General features: G+C 39.3%; 1 protein-coding gene across 2 annotated transcripts; it reads right to left on the reverse strand.

The window, feature by feature from the left end:
• Positions 1-2,631: 2,631 nt before the first annotated feature.
• Positions 2,632-13,522, reverse strand: KCNG3 (potassium voltage-gated channel modifier subfamily G member 3). Of its 2 annotated transcripts, none has more exons than XM_053461133.1 (2): positions 12,430-13,522; positions 2,632-3,693 (listed from the first exon to the last, which is right to left on the reverse strand). In XM_053461133.1, exons 1-2 carry the CDS (start codon positions 13,059-13,061, stop codon positions 3,048-3,050), a joined length of 1,278 nt encoding a protein of 425 aa, XP_053317108.1. In that variant the 5' UTR covers positions 13,062-13,522; the 3' UTR covers positions 2,632-3,047. The 2 variants fall into 2 exon arrangements, with proteins under 2 accessions (XP_053317108.1, XP_053317109.1); XM_053461134.1 differs by having other exon boundaries at positions 2,633-3,693; positions 12,460-13,522.
• Between the last annotated feature and the right edge of the window lie 3,917 nt (positions 13,523-17,439).

Below are 17,439 nucleotides of genomic sequence, written 5' to 3' on the forward strand. Positions count from 1 at the left end.
GATGATCTTATATGCTATGTAATGTTTTAAGACACAATAAGCTATCTTGAATAGCTTGAAACCAATGTCGGTATGATGTATCTTTACCTTATACTTATGTTATGGACACAGGTTGCGTGAAAGTAAAAAAACTACAAAAAGAAAAAGAAATCGCGAAGCAGGCATTGATAAGGAACTCAAATATAAAGATATTTATTTACTTATTAAAGTTTGTAAATTTCAATATTTTCATACTCAAAACAGCAAAAGGCATGTATATAATTTAGGAACCAAATATGGTACTATATAATAATTTGTTATATTTAAAGAATAAACTACAGACTCCAAGATGTTTCCTAGGGAGACAATTATTTTCCTTGCTGAATAAAAACACACAAGAGAGTACAACAAATGTACTTTAAATAAATTAATGCAACGGATGATTTTCACACATATATATTAAATAAAACATATGGGCTTCAGTATAAATTACACATAAATTGAAATCGGTTATTATATGAAACCACTGTAGCCTCCAGAAAACATTAACATCCAGTCTGTTGATGAACAAAACATTAATCAATGGCTATCGCAGATTAGCGCCTAGTAACACAAAGACATTTACATTCAGAAAGGCTGATTATACATATATATATATATATATACCGGTAATTACAATGTACTAATTAGTAGGAAGGCAAGTGCATTAATCATGAATTCTGTTCCTTGGGTTACATTACACGCTACGATTTAAAGAGTTGCCCTTACCTGTAGCCCTGAAAAGGTTAACAGATTTAGCTCAGGATAAAATCAGATTAAAAAAACACCCCAAGACATCTGATCTGACCGGCCTATTCCCCAAATGCTACATGTCAAGTAATGGTTTGCGTAGGTCATATTTATGTGGAAATGGTGTACATTAAGTATTACAAATGAGATCGCCCGTGGCCAAGTAAGCGTGTTTATTATCAAATTGTGTGTTTTTTTAGATGGCCGGGAAAACTCATGAAACTTTGCGTCACAAAGCTCAGGAAAATCACAGTAATATGTTTTTCTCCAATTTGTAGCTATGGGGGAAACGTTTGGCATACTTATGTTTAGAAGGGGTCATTTACAGGCAGGCAGGTAACGCGTTATGTTTACCGTAGAATTCTCAAGCCAGAATGGGCAACGTGTCTGTACATAGACATCAGGGCCTGTAGCAAGACTAGCGGAAGTGTCTTGTGCGCACCTACAAGGCATTTAGTGAATTGTCTGCCATGAAGCCAGATATCGTACTAAAGCTATTTTACTGAGACAAAAAGAAAATATTTTTAAAACAGTGAGAAAAGAAAGAAGCAGTTTGTAGGGACTATTTAGTAAATACCGCAATGCAAATTCTCTGTAGAAGACCCTACGTAGAACATCATTGTCCATCACACCTGGAGTGGTGGTTTAAGGCTCTTGGGTCTGTTCACTTAATGGCGAGTTGACAGGAGACTTTGCAGAGTTTCAACTCCTTGGCTTTACATTATGAAGAGCCGACCTCAGTGAGATTCTGAGTTATACATTATATATGTTGAAGGAACTTGGCCCTTCATAATGAACAGTAAAGTGAGGGACCACAACTCTCCTGAAAATTCCTCTGTCAACTCTCCTTTTAGCAAATATACCCTTCTGAGTTTCCTGTTATATACCGGCGACAAATGACTTCGGCTTTTGTCAGTTATCCCTTTGGATTTTTTTGGTACATTCAGATCTTTGGATAGAAATATATATATGTAGAGAATGCACATAGTCTACGTTCATTTGGGTAAAATGCGATAAATGTAGCCATAAGAAAAAAAAAAATGTTTCAAGGTCATGCGTCATTGATGCGATTTGTATTAGTCCCTAGCTGGGACTGAAACACTGAGTTGCTTTGTTTACAATGAATTCTTAAATATATGTACGGTACTTTTTTTTTTTGCGGCAAGCGCTGTTTTTTTATTGTATTTGTAGGCTGTATGATGCTCCTGTAGTTTCGATTTTATTTCAAAATTGTGTGCCAATTACTGAATTAATCATAGTTAATTAACTATATATATATATATATATATATATATATATATTCACTCTAAATAGTGTAATTTCTGTTCCTTGTTTTCCTTTATTATACAAAATTTAGTGTAATATTTTTTATATATAAATGTTAGAATTTTACTGAACTAAGAAAAAAACATCCCCCAAATGACATAGCTCCCCACTTGTCAACAGTCCAAGGGGGCCACGTTTGTTATAAGGAGGGTGACTAGATAATTGGACCATGGAGAGTTTTTTTGTGTGGCCTACTAGCGTAACTAAGGCATTTAGAAGAAAAAAATCCTGTATTGTATTTACAAAATGACATTTATGCATGATTTTCCTGTTGCTTTACAGATTACCCAACAAACATTATCAGCTACTAATAAGGGGACGTCGGGGGAGGTAAGAGGGACACAATGATATGGGACCCAAAGAGGGACGCCTGGGAAAAATAGTGTATTCTAAAAATAAAAAATACTCATTGTTGCTTAAACAATGAATTCATTAAAAAGCTATTTATCTACTAAAAAAAGGTTCTACCTGCTGAGAAATTTTTTTTTTTTTTTTAAATTATGAGAAGTACAGTCATGTTTAATACATAAGATTCAGCATTTTAAATATATTTATTCTGCAATATTAGAAATCTAAAGCTGAATGGTTTAGTTTTTTTCCCATAATTGTATTTTCTATTCCTTATCGCACGTAATGCAAAACAGCAAAGGTCCTTTGCCTGGGCCCTCTAGCATTGAAAAGGCTAATTGTCAGGCATTTTAGTATTAGGAATTTCAAACTTTAATATTGTACCGGTGTAGGACTGTATTTTTATAAAAAAATATTTTGTTTCTCTTACGTTGCGTATTACCTTTCCCACTCCCTCTGGCACTTGAACGGTTAATAATAGGAGTAATAATTTTGATCATTTTCCTGCAGTGACGACTTGACATGACATGGCAATGACGTATAAGATTAGGTCTTTATTGTGCAGTTTAAGTTACAAAGCGAATGTCCTCCATACTTCTTTAATATTAATTGAGAAATTCGTTTGATAGGCTCCGCCCATATCTGGCTGTTTTATACTTCAATTCATGATAACACTGCACGAAACTGTGATAAATGAAAGTTATAGGTAATGCCAGTAAAACAATCCCACTGACTACACATACTCCTCCGAGTATTCTACCGGGGATCGAGATTGGGTACATGTCACCGTAACCTACTGTGGTCATTGAAATAATCACCCACCAGCAGGCCGCCGGAATACTCGCGTAATCCTCGTTTTTTGTTTCGAGGTCCAATCCGTGTTCTAGGAGTTGTGCGAGTGCTCCAAAAATTGCCATCGCAACACAGATAAACACGAGCAGCATGACCATCTCCCGGTAACACCTTTTTAGGGTTAATCCAAGCGTCTGTAGGCCAATGAAGTGCCTTGCGAGTTTTATGACCCAAAATATTCTCATCATCCGCAAAACCCTAAGGGTTACGCCGGCTCTCTGCAGTTGGGGGTTTTCTCCCGTTAAAATGGTCATGAAAACAGAAACATAGTAAGGGCTAATTGCCAATAAGTCGATAATGTTTAAAGGTCTCTTCACAAATTCACATTTATTCCTGGATACAATGAACCTCACGATGCACTCCGCCGTGAACCATCCTATGCAGATAGCTTCAATTATCCTGTTGAAAGAAAACATGTTGAATTATTTATTTTCCAACCAGCTTTTAATAAGTGTTTTGGGTTTGGCACAGGACTCATACAAGTATAAATAGGACTGATTTTTTAAAAAATTTGATTTTAACTTTTATTCATAAATAAAATGACGAATGTGCAGCGGGATACTGACAATCAAAAATGGAAGTCAGTACACTGGGGAGTAAAAGATCGATGTTTTTTTTTATAAAGTAAAAAACACAATCGTTTCTATTTTTTTCTATTAGGTTACCAGTATAATTATCAAAAAATGGAAATCTGTAAATGACTTCCAAACAATGCATTTAACATTATATACAACTGTATTGGTTACTCTATAAATCAATAAATAATAAATACACTATGATCTAAAACCTAAAATTTACTATGTAGACTTTTGCTACATATGAAAATCAAAATTAAGTGCAATCATTAATTAATTTTGTTATACGTATAGGTATTTATATCTAGGTAACAGCTAATGTGTTTATTCATTTTAAATTTCTAGAAAATTCCAATACACTGTAGATTCTTTGATAAAAAAAAAAAAAATATCCTGGCATACAAATAGAAAAGATATTTTCCAATGAGTTTTACCAAATATATTTGTATATATGATCAAAGAATTGTATCACTTCATATTTGATCGCTTTGATAAGATGATATACAAGTAAATACAAAATATGGGAAATTAATAAATTCATCTATAAACAAGTTTATGTCAGTTCATTCACAGAATAACGGATGTGTTGCCTTAATCAGAAAAAAAGGCTATAGCCAACCATCAGCCGCATGCTGCTGGACCTAATCTGGCACTGGAGCAGCTCTATATGTTACATATGCCGCCCTATAGGCCACAAGTTTAAGGTGACCACATTGGCCATGTTTTCCTGGACACGTATACATATTTCTGACCAGCCCAGATAAAATCCTGCCCTGCAGTATGGAGGACGCATATTTGACTAATTGGTTCTCTTTCATGAGTCTATACATCCCCCATACTACAGCGCGGCATTTTATCTGGGTTGGTCAGCAATATGTAAAAGTTAAAAGTGTCCTGTAAAACATGGCCAATGTGGGCACCCTATCACTGACTCACTGCTTATTTGCTCGGAGGGCAAAATGTCCAGTCTGGGCCTCCAAAGCGAAGCCGGGAAGTTGCAGAGTATAGGTCAGGAACACATACATGGTGAGTCAAATTTGGATTCCGTACCAGATCATGGAGTTCCCTTCATTCCATAGACCTGTTACTAAATACATGAATTGGGAGCACAAGTAGAATTTCTCTGCAGACATCAGAAAGCAAGAAAAAACACAGTGTTTCATTGTGGAATGCACTATTTCTGCATATACTGTATATAAGTTACACACTGTATTCCCTTTTTTTCTGTTGGTATGATGTGTCAACCTAGACCAGAAATTAACTGTTTGAGTGTCAGAAAGGGAAAAATATTATATTGCATTACCCTCAGCTGCAAAACTCCTTTACCACTGAAAGGGTTATCTTCAATGTAACCTGAAAAGGTCAACATTCTGCTAAACGTGTTATAACGTGTGTCAGGTGTATAATGTAATGTGTGTCAGGTGTATAGCCTACATGAGCATGAGATTATATGTGATACATACTTTCTTTAACAATTGCAGCTAATATCATCATTATTTGCACATTTTTTCTACATTTTATCTATCTATCTATCTATCTATCTATCTATTATTGGAAACCAAATTGACAGCATGTGCCAAGTTCTTTATATCTCTGTTATGTATTTTAGAGAAAAACATTAGTAGATTTTGTTTTCAGCTGCAGAAGTAGAACCTGTAAAAAATGTTTATTTTTATTTGTTTTGTTGGGCACTTAATAATGCCTTAAATGAGACATTTAGTGTGCAGCTGAATAAATCCAACTGACAATATCCACCACTCTTATGTAGTGATTCATTGTTTCTAATTTGTTGAGACAACACAAAAGTGCAGCAAATTGGTTGGCATTGTCTAATCTACAGTAGAGGTTGGTAGGGAGTGGATTGGGGCGGAAAGGCTTCTTTTCAAAGGTCTGAATAGGGTGGGAGTCAAATGGACTGGGTACATAACAAGACAAATATAACCTACATATAAAAAGAAACTTCCCAAGGTTCCCCAACCCCTCCACAATACCACTTCCCTGCTCCTTAACATCTGTGCTGCAAATGGACTTTCGTTTTATTGCCAAAAATACCAAAGAAACTAGGGTCTATTCACTAAAGGGAGAGTTGACAGGAGAGTTGGGGTGTCAGCTTCTTGACTTCAATCTAAATAATTAAGGCCCAACTCCAACGGGCTTCTGCTGCAGGAAGAGCTGAGCTGGCCCTGTATAATGTATAGTTAAATCAGGGAGATTTCTTCTCACCCATTGAAGTATACAATATAGTGAATAGTGAATTGGAAAGATGAAACCACATCTCACCTGCTAACTCTCCCCTTAGTGAATAAACCACACTTTGTAAAAATAACTGTTCTGATTGTAATAACTACTTCTTTCACCTACTTCACCACCAAACAACAATTTCCACATTCTTTTTTATGTATCAGACTTGTCCCAATTTACCCAAAATGGTATTGTTAGTTTATAATTTAGTTTGATTCTATCCTACAAGCTTATACGAGGCCTTTCACACACCGGACATTGCCAAATGTCACCCACTAATGTAGTTTTATCCTAGCAGAAAATTGCATAGTCCTATAAACATATGCATCATTTATAACAATTATTTGTAAATATTTCAGTAAATGGCTTTTAAATGGCTTTTTGCAAGGATCACCTGAGTAAGCAGCATGTTCTTCGGCAATATGTTGGTCATGGAAGTGAAGTGCTGCCTTATTTTAATTTGATTACGTCTTTAAAAATGCATTGATGTTGAAAACAAAATAAGTAGATGTTTCTTCTCTTAGATGATCTGGGTAAAACTACGAATGACGTTTGAGATGAAGAATTTAATGTTGTACAAGTGATATAAAAATCATCATAAGGGGAACTATATTTTCTTTATTTCGACAGCCCAAGTTTACTGCATTGTGTTAAAAATCTCTTTTTTTCTCCCATCAATCTGCAGCCTTCTACTGTGAAACATTTCTTGAATTTGTCTTTTCCTTACGACACATCTAAACTTCTAATTCATTCCCCCGTGATACCGTGTCTGGGTTATTGCAACCCTGTACCTGCCTAGCTTTTTACCATTGCAATCCATTCTGAATACATGTGTCAGACTAATGTTCTTATACCATTGCTCTTCATCTGCTGCCTCACCCTATCATCACAGCTTAGACCATCACACCTCCACAGGCTCCACAGACCCGGAACTTTTCACTATGGCCGCACGCACACTGTGCTCATAGACGTGATATTACCGCAGGGTCAGGTGACACCGTGCTACCATCTCCACTGGCCCTGGACTGACTGGAAGGTCAATTGCTAGAATCTGCTGGCACCAGAACAGGATTAAGGGTGGAGCACATGGAGCAATTGCTCTTAGGGGCCAGGTGTTGTGATGGGCCCTGCACCAATTGCTCCATGGCCCTGGCATTGTGAGTGATCCAAACCTATGTGTGTATCTGTGTGCATATACTATATATATATTGTATATATATGTGGGGAGTAAAAAGACAGATACGCAAGATAAAAGAAAAAATGGAAAGAGGTGAGGAAAGTAACCAGCAAGTAATGGAATCTATTCATAGGCGTACAGAGGCCCTTTATCCCTGCCATCACTCCTGTGTTCCAATGGCACGTTGTGTTCACTGATCCAAGTTTGAGTTTAAAAGGCTAATTGATGATTAGAAAACCGTTTGCAATTATGTTACAGCTAGAAATTTCCTTGTTTTCCTTGGTTTTGAAAACAGCTTAGTGACCCCATACATATATGTATATACATAAACACATGTATATATTAAATATTATGAAAAAATGATATATATAGTAGATATAATATTGTAATACAGAGCAGTAGCTTGTTTAATAAAATATGCCTTTTTGTTTACTGCATACAGCAATTTACTAATGCTTGAAAGCTTTAGTAAATACATACACACAACAATCACTGCAGTTACTACGCTGAACAGCTGGTCTTTGTAGACAAACTATAAAGTCAACTCACCCGCAAATGAATCATATTGTATAAAATAGCATGAAGTCAGTTACCCTTCAGTTGTTCTTTAGGGTAGTTATCTAATAATAATAATAATAATACCCAATCATTCTACTTAAATAGTCCCTGTGACCAGTGTTCCCTCTAAGGTGTGCGCTTGTGCGCGCGCACATAGCATTTTTAGAGAGCGCACACGTCCAAAAATTGTGCGCACAACAGTTTTTCCCAATAAAAAATATATACCGTATTGGCCCGAATATAGGCCAAATCTTTAAAGTGGGGGTGCGGCCTATATTCGGGGTCTAGCGCCCGATGCCTGGGACATGCAGTTCCGAGCGCCGGGCAGGCAGCAGAGTTAGGATACAGATCCCCCGCAGCTTTGAAGGGGACCTGCATCCTACTCTCTGATACGCTCAGACAGCCTCCCCTGCCAGCACTTTCCACTGGGGGAGTGCCGGCACGGGAGACTGTCTAAGCGCATCGTGCAGACATTTACCGGCTGCGACGATGAGCGTGAATGACCTCCGCTGCTGGCACGTCTGCTCGGTGTGCTTTAACAATCTCCCTTGCCGGGAATTCCCATGGGGGGAGTCCCGGCAAGGGAGATTGTTAAAGCACATCGTGCAGACGTGCCGGCAGCGAGAGGTTGTTTACGCACATCGCCGCAGCCGGTGAACGTCTACACGATGCGCTTAGACAATCTCCCGTGCCGGCGGAAGTGCCGGCACCGGAAGTTGTCTACGCGTATTGCGTAGGTGTCCCCTGCCGGCCCCGCAAGACACACGGGAGTCTTCTTTGGTAAGTCGTGGGTGGGGGGGCCACATCTTGGGGGCAGAGTGGCAGCGCATCTCGGGGGGGGGAGCGCAGAGTGGCAGCGTATCTCAGGGCGGAGGGCAGAGTGGCAGCGTATCTCGGGGGGGCAGAGTGGCAGTATATATCGGGTGGAGGGCAGAGTGGCAGTATATATATATCAGGTGGAGGGCAGAGTGGCAGCATATCTCGGGGGGGCAGAGTGGCAGTATATATCGGGTGCAGGGCAGAGTGGCAGCATATCTCGGGGGGGCAGAGTGGCAGTATATATATCGGGTGCAGGGCAGAGTGGCAGCATATCTCGGGGGGGCAGAGCGGCAGTATATATATCGGGTGGAGGGCAGAGTGGAAGCATATCTCTGGGGGGCAGAGTGGCAGTATATATATCGGGTGGAGGGCAGAGTGGCAGCATATCTCGGGGGGGCAGAGTGGCAGTATATATATCGGGTGCAGGGCAGAGTGGCAGCATATCTCGGGGGGGCAGAGTGGCAGTATATATATCGGGTGGAGGGCAGAGTGGAAGCATATCTCGGGGGGGGCAGAGTGGCAGTATATATATCGGGTGGAGGGCAGAGTGGCAGCATATCTCGGGGGGGCAGAGTGGCAGTATATATATCAGGTGCAGGGCAGAGTGGCAGCATATCTCGGGGGGGCAGAGTGGCAGTATATATATCGGGTGGAGGGCAGAGTGGCAGCATATCTCGGGGGGGGCAGAGTGGCAGTATATATATCGGGTGGAGGGCAGAGTGGAAGCATATCTCGGGGGGGGCAGAGTGGCAGTATATATATCGGGTGGAGGGCAGAGTGGCAGCATATCTCGGGGGGGCAGAGTGGCAGTATATATATCGGGTGGAGGGCAGAGTGGCAGCATATCTCGGGGGGGCAGAGTGGCAGTATATATATCGGGTGGAGGGCAGAGTGGCAGCAGATCTAATCTACGTTTTTTTTTAACTAAGAAAAATGTTTCCTTAGAAAAGCACCTAACTTTTAGGTTGCGGCCTATATTCGGGTGCGGCCTATATCCGAGCCAATACGGTATATATTATTTTTTTGATACTTTATGCTGTGCGGATATTGTGCGCACATAATTTTGACTCTGGGAAAATTTTTGCACAAGAGAAATTTTCTGCGCACGCCACCTAAGAAAAATTAGATGGAACATTGCCTGTGACCCCTGATAGTAATATAAATAAGAACCCCACAGGTAATGTATATGAACCCTTTACTCTTAGTTCTAGTATTGCCTATCGTCATTTTCTTATCACATGCTAGCTTAAACTCAAAAAGAAACACTTAATGCACAAATTCCAAGAGCGGAAGTTCTAAAATCTTCTATTTGACCAGATTCCCTTATTGGTTGAGCCAGACATGTTCCTTGAACCATTCCCCAAGCTATAGGCTTCAGTTCAGCCTTTTATTGTCTGAAAGTAACTGATGTTGGTATTCTTTCAGAGCAACATGTTTTAGTACATATTGCCTTTGTTTTCAGTAAACTTAATGGACTGAGAATATCAAATGCAGGTCAATTGCTGCAACCACAGAGATCAATTATTGTTACTACTGAAAGTAACTACAGAGAAACCAAAACCTTCTTTAACACAAGACACAAACGTATAATGGGAAATATTGGCCCTTGTGTTTGGAATAAAATATTCAAAATTTTATATATACGTATTTGGGGGGGGGGTGACTGAGAAGGCTCTTTCAAAGGCTTTAAACTTCATGGTAGCCATGTTCCATATTCTTACAAATGAAATGATAAATGAGAGCCATCAATGACAAAAAAAACCTCCATAGACAGAAATAGCACAATTCCGTGATACAAAACGAAAAGCACCGTGTTTTAAGGATCTCAGAATTCAGAATTTGAAAGGTGCGTTTTCAGCTTTGACAGTGCATGCTTTATTCATAAAAGATAAGAACATCTTTATGGTGTTTTAAAGAAGAAGGCAAGAACTAAACTGTTTGCCAGATCTAGTTATGCTCCAAGTATTACATTTAATGGCTCGGGGGGGGGGGGGTCTTAAGGGCAAGAACCCGAGTTGGTTTAGCGTTGAAGCAGGGGCCACTATGCCTACAAGAACAATGATGTTTCCATGTATAGAAACTGGGGACACCCATTTTTTATGTCATCCTGAATCTGTACATATGTTGATCACAGACACAGAGACACAGATCTCCCTGAACCTCCATTAGATCATCAGGTGCAGAGATCAAGGAGTATGCTGAAGACTGGTCCCTCCAAGAACTTGGTCTTCTCTTCAACTGCACTCTCTATATTCCTTGTAGCCATGCTACAGTTGATAAGACATCAGAAGACTTGTGAAATTGACTGGTAAATGCCTGATTTGCCAATTCCCTATTTGCATGGTTACAACATATTTCTATAGTCAACAGGGTAAATTACACTACAGAACAGAAGGTCCCATAGAAAGCTCTAGTTTATAGCAGAATACAACAGGATGAAGAGTTCCACCAGCGGATATTATACTCAACTTCATAAAGCTGACTTATCTGCTTATCAATACAAGATTAATTGAATGGAAAGTACAAGGAAATGTTCTCTATAAATAAAATCTAATTATAATACAGCCAAAAATGTAGTATATATATATATATATATATATATATATATATATATATATATATATATATATATATATATATATATAGGCATTGTGCAAGTAACAAGGTACCAAGTTACACTTCTCTATACAGTAAAACAGGACACTAGACTGTGAAGTACATTTTCTTCCTGAGTTGTGCAACCCAAACTGAAACAAGGAAAACAGGACACTTCATGAAGAATGCATTTCTTAGGTTTGCATTTGGCTTCTTGTGTTTCTAAGCAACACTACATAATGCACTTTAAGTAAACAGTTCTTATTTAACTGTTTTATGTCTGGGCATCCAGCCTCACCGAAGACTGTATATGCTACTGAATTCTTTCCACTGTGCAGTAGATCAGTCTGTAACTGTACAGGGCTGAGGATGTACAGTGTATAAGTCACAGCTTTAGGATCTGGGAGGAGGGAGGCATATTTCGTCAACACATCTATGGGTCTATTTTATGTAATATATTAATATGAGCTCACAGCCCACTCCTTGGGTCCATTTTATGTTTTCCCATTCATAGGTTGTAGCCGGGCTATAATATCTGTAAATATCTTTATGATTACATCAGTAGGTCTTAGATATGTGGCTTTTTAACCTGGTGGGTGCCAAATGACAGTTCAATGCTTTACAACTCGCTACCCGTTTCTCTGGTGCCTGAAGTGTTAATCCAGATATCATTGAGGATCCAGCATTGCTGCATTGTGGCAGAGCTGTATGCCCAGAGCTTAGTGGTGGTGGTTAACCCCTTGCTATCGATTGTATAACACCCTCTGGATCTGAATGGGTTAAATGAAACATTAACTGGATAAATGCATTGGGTAATTGTATCAGCTAAGACAATTTGCATTTAAGAGACCAGGGAACCCTCTTAGTATATATAGCTATATAAAGAGAGATACTAATATTACTACTACTAATAATAATAACAATGTTACTGTTAAGTATTAAGAGGAGCCTTTGATGATTCCAACTCAGAGAACTTCTAGTTAAATATACTTTGTATAATTTTCTTGAAATTTCCTCCTGTTAACTCCTTAGCTACTATGAAAAGTAACAATGGACAGTGACCTTGTTGTCCACCCAGAGCAACCAATGCGTTAAAGTGTAATAGGATGCCTCTGTATTGGGGTGACCAAGACAAACAGACACTGATAGATTGAGAATTGCAGTTCGTACCCCGATGGTTCCCACAGACTGTCGGTATACCTGTGCTCCTCCACGCTCCTGTTCTCTGCTGTCTTCCAGTCTGGCAATGTGCTGGCACACAGGACAACCATGGACACGATGACAAAAAGGATTGACACCACAGCCAGGATCTGAGCTGCCAGGGACGAGGTGGGCTCCTCAAAAGTCATCCTCATTCTCTCCAGCCACTTCTTGTCTCCTGTCTCCTCGACCTCATCTTTGCTTGTACTCTTGTCTGGCTTACTCTCATCAGACAGGTAGGTGTAAGTGTCTGACATCCGATCATCAAGTCTTCTCTGGCAACAGTATTCCAGGTGAGAACATTCCAAACCCCAATATATCATCTCATTATAAAAAGAAAGCTCGCACATGTGGGGTACAAACCTCAGTTTCCCATACTTCACATACATCATGATGAAGCCAAAAGCTTCTGAGTGTCTATCAAAAAAATACTCATTCCTCTCCTGGTCGTAATCATCACAGACCTCCAAAACATCCTTCTCAGAGGAACAGCTGTGAAGCCTGCTTACCCTTCTAAGGGGGAAATCCTTAATCACATCTTGGGTAAAGTAATACCTAGCACCCCCAACATTTAGGATAAATGAGTCTCTTGCAAAGTTCATCTCTGAGTCCAGCTTCTGCCGCTGTCCTTCAGCACTACAGCCAAGACGGAGGATCAGATATTCACCTTAAAGTTTTATCTCCCCTTCCATCCTCTGATGTCAGTAGGCCCCCTTCCCCTGGTGGATCCATACAGTCAGACGAAGTGTAGACCATTCTTTCAGCTCAAAACAGGATCACTAGATGGAAAGAAAAACTTCAATTTAAAGGTTCCATGCAGATTACAAACAAAGGTCCTTGGAAGTGCAAGTAATGTTTATATGATGGTCTCATGTTCTCCAGCTTCTTGTGAAAACTCTTAGGATCTTTCTTACAAGTCTAAAGTCAGCTGAGTTGTACTACATTAGAGCAAAAGATCTTGTATTTCATTAACGAAGTTCTTCAGGTGATCAAAAAGAGATAATAATATCTAGTGAGGAAAAAAAGATACAGAAGAGTGCTCAGAGCTCACTAATGCACATCCCTTCTCCTGTGTCTGCTGAACTTTACTCATCACGAGAACCAGTCGGGGAGGGAGGAATGGAGGAGGAGATAGGAGAGGGGGAGTAGGGCTTGTGTCTGCTCTACAGAAACCTTAGAGGTACTATTCTCTAAGCTTGTGTTTCAGGACTGTCTGTCTCCATACATTAAACATCCTTAATTCATTAGGCACACAGATCAGGGGTGGCTTTGTTCCTTTTAGTTGTAGTTAAAGGAATATAGGAGAGAAAATGTGTTTTATGATGATATAATCACTACAGACTGTCCACAATTTAAACAATCATCTTCTCTATGGTAACTATTGAGATTCTTTAAGCGGTAAAGGATGCTGCATATTATCGTTTTTTTATGATAGAAGAATAAAGTGATGATCTGTGTTTGTTGCTCAAATTAACAATTAACATATACAGAGAAGAGAGAGGTACTTTTCTAATAAAGGAATCACAAAAGCACCTTGACTTCTATTACATATTGAATTAGTTATGTGTCGTGTATATATATATATATATATATATATATATATATATATATATATATATATATATATGTGCAGTGTATTTTAAATAGGGATTAATTGATTAACACCGTGATTAGTTCAATTGAATTTCTTAACATCAATAAAGTATATTTACTTGTAACCACACTGTTATAAGTTACTGCCAATTTTAGCGCAGTAAAATTTAAAAGTCTTTAGCAGTAAAGTAAAAAATAAAAGGCTGGAACAGGAACCGTAACAAAATAAAAATAAAAAATGGGCAACTATTTGGTACAGCTTGAAGCAGGTACTGAAGCAGAAGTGCCGGTTTTCCAGGACTATCTGGACAATAGAATGCTGTGCCTGTTCTTTTATCCCCTGCTGTAGCATATTCTGCATCTTTTGGGGGGTTTCTTCTTCTTTTCAGTAGGGGGGTTTAAAAAATAAAATGGGGAGCACCAATTCTGTTTTCACCCATCATGACCCAAGGGCCAGGTGTAACAGGATCCCCAAAATGACCTGGAGCTCTAACTGCAAAAAATATTCACCCACATATATATTGCTTCCAGGTGCATAAGCCTCTGCAAACCTGGCATAGAGGCGGGTAATAATTGGTGGATTTATACAGCTCTCCAGGGAGCCAAACCTCTGGCTAACTATAACTGGGAGTAAATGGGCCACTACAGATGGGGCTGGTGCTTCAGTAGGAGCAGATGGAGGGCTTTTAATAATGACCATTATCATTGTGAGTGCCCAGATTTTAAGAATTTTTGGCACATCATGGCCAGATTTAGGGGGTTATAGCTAGCAGCACAGAACTGCTGGGCATAAAGGTTAGATTGGAGACAATGTCCCCAAGATACTGGGCTATAACAATTAGGCGCTTCCTGCTCCTCAGCAGCACCACCACAACTACTTTTGGCAGGGAACCCAACATCCACAGATACATCACTAGATATATCAGAAACCGGCCAACTTAAAAAAAACACAACTCTGAGTCAGTGGCCTCAGCATAAGACTCCTCAGCACTACACCTGCGCTGCCTCATACTAAATACACAGTTTAGAGAAAAATTAACCCTTAGCGGGTAAAAAAAGTGCAGTAAGCAAAAAGTGCTGCTGCAACAGGATCAATATCTAAGTTCTCCCTCACTAAACACAAGTGAGGAGAGGGAGGCAGGTCCATAATCTTTAAAGGATCATATGTCACCCAGGCATATTTTTTTATATCAATGCATTTCAGCTGAGCGCAGAAAGCACTCGTTGATCGCTTTTGTAGGCTCACTTCACTGCATGTTCTACCAGGCAAGTCAATTATCATTAACTATATGTTTTTCCTATATGATTTTTTTGGCGGAGGGGTTAAGACTAAGCCATTCTAAAGTTTACCACAGACAGTATGATAAAGAGTCAGGGTGTTTCTTTAGTAGACTTGGCTAAAACAACAGAGCTGGAGTAGATAGAAACGGCTAATATGCAGCTGCCTGAAAAAATATATTAAGCATAAAAAAACCCAGAATATATCAATATTTTCTAAAACCTGTTTTTGATTTGATACTAGTAATAAATATATTGGAGGGAGTTCACCTTTAAGGTTTGTATCTGACCCGCACAGCTGCATTTGTTGAGGAAAGGGAAACCCTCATGTTTATCTAGAAACTCACGCTGTGTTTTCTAATCCCTTTTTTATACTTAGTATTCATGAGAGATTTAATACTTCTGTACGGGATTACATTTGTGCACTAAAACGCAAGAGACCGTGATTTCAAAGCTGCAGAAGTATTCGTTCCCCTCCCGGCGCCTTCTACTACAGATCTAGAATACGGTCTAATATACGGATCATATGACTGACTATTAAAATGGATTATTTTATTTTCGCGGCGTTCATTGATTTTTGGAACGGAGCTCGCATTTCTTGTCTGTTTCTAGTTTATTATCTTCATCTATCAGAACCGCGATAGCATGTGCTTTTTGTTTTTCAGTCGCTGTAATTGCTTTCCGGATTTTAATATTAAGGGACTCTTTTACCTCAGGGGAGCCGTGATCTGTTACAAAAGCAGAGCTGAAGCAGCCTAATATTTCATTTCTTATGCTGTTCTCGCGTTCCTTCTCCTCGCTCCTTCTATGCGAAGGAGGCAGCAAATGAGGAGGAATTAGTTAAAAGGGGGAGGAATTTGTTAAATGAGAGGGACTATCATGGAACGTCTGAGAACAGGAAGTTAAGATTGCTGCTCCTTTGGAAACAATGCAAATAAAGAGTCAATGTTCCCCTCCCCCACTCAGAGTGGGGTGTTCTAATACTTATATATTGCTTAAATCAATCTGTAAGCATCATTGCATGGGTTTATTTTGTGTCCTGAACCATAAACTAGAGGATAGGTTACACTTGTCAGATGTTTCAGATACAACTTCACCCTTAACAATACACCTATTGTGTAGAAGTTTGCACACATTGGGTAAAGAAACCTGTTGTAATGGGTGATACAACAATACAAAACTAACTACCTAGGTATTACATATATCTTATATAATATTCCTGAAAAAAAAAGCATATGATTGGTGTCATGATCAGTAATAACTTTAACCCCTTTGTGACCTTGGGAAGTATTATTACGTCCTATAAAAGGGGTCTAGATGTCCATTAGGACATTATAATATGTCTGTCCTATTGTTTTTGCACCAGCAAAAAAGGCTACATCTCATCAGGCTTTCACAAGACAGACTGGGGTCTCCACTGTCAGTAGAAGTCAGCATAGCTTACTCCACACTGACCAGGGCTGGCGCTACCTATAGGCAAGGTAGGCACCAGCCTAGGGCGCAGATAGCTTGGGGGCGCCTCCTCTGCTGGTGGAAGAACATGGCCTTTTGGGGAGATCATTGCGTTGCATCTGACCTCGCTGCTTAGCGCCAGGATATATCTCTGGCAGCATCGCAAGGGAGCAATGAAACGCAAGGCCTTGTGTCATTTTTAGGAGATTTGTTTTTTCTTAGATTCTGAGATTCTGAGATTACCGGGAATTCAAAACATTCAGAAGTAATTACGTTTTTAGTTTACACCCACTCTTTTTTTCTCTTTCTTCCTTCTGAGGCTCCCAGAACCAATCAATTTCCACCCAAGGGGAGGAATAATTAAATGGGCTGAAATAATAATCTCTGGAAAATGAAGTCACAGTTGCTGTTTACACCTACTGATACATATATTTATTTGATCACTAAGTAACATTACAATGACTTATTAACCCCTTCAGGACAATGGGCAGTCCCTAAACCCATTGAAAACAATGCATTTTGAGCCCGTACATGTACGGGCTTTGTCATTAAGGTGTTAAGAATACTTGATTTAGGAACTTCACAGATTCACACAGAGAAGAACATAATAACTTGTGTTTAACCAATTTGTTTTAATATACACATGTGTATTGTGAA

This window comes from Spea bombifrons, chromosome 3, assembly GCF_027358695.1.
Source record: "Spea bombifrons isolate aSpeBom1 chromosome 3, aSpeBom1.2.pri, whole genome shotgun sequence".
NCBI lineage: Eukaryota > Metazoa > Chordata > Amphibia > Anura > Pelobatidae > Spea > Spea bombifrons.

Bases quoted from the DNA above. Each gene is read 5' to 3' on its own strand.
- KCNG3 (XM_053461133.1), bottom strand. From the start codon at position 13,061: ATGAACTTTGCAAGAGACTCATTTATCCTAAATGTTGGGGGTGCTAGG. The intron at 3,694-12,429 runs GTACGAACTGCA...TTCTTTCAACAG, and splicing joins AGTCTGTGGGAACCATCGGG to GATAATTGAAGCTATCTGCA.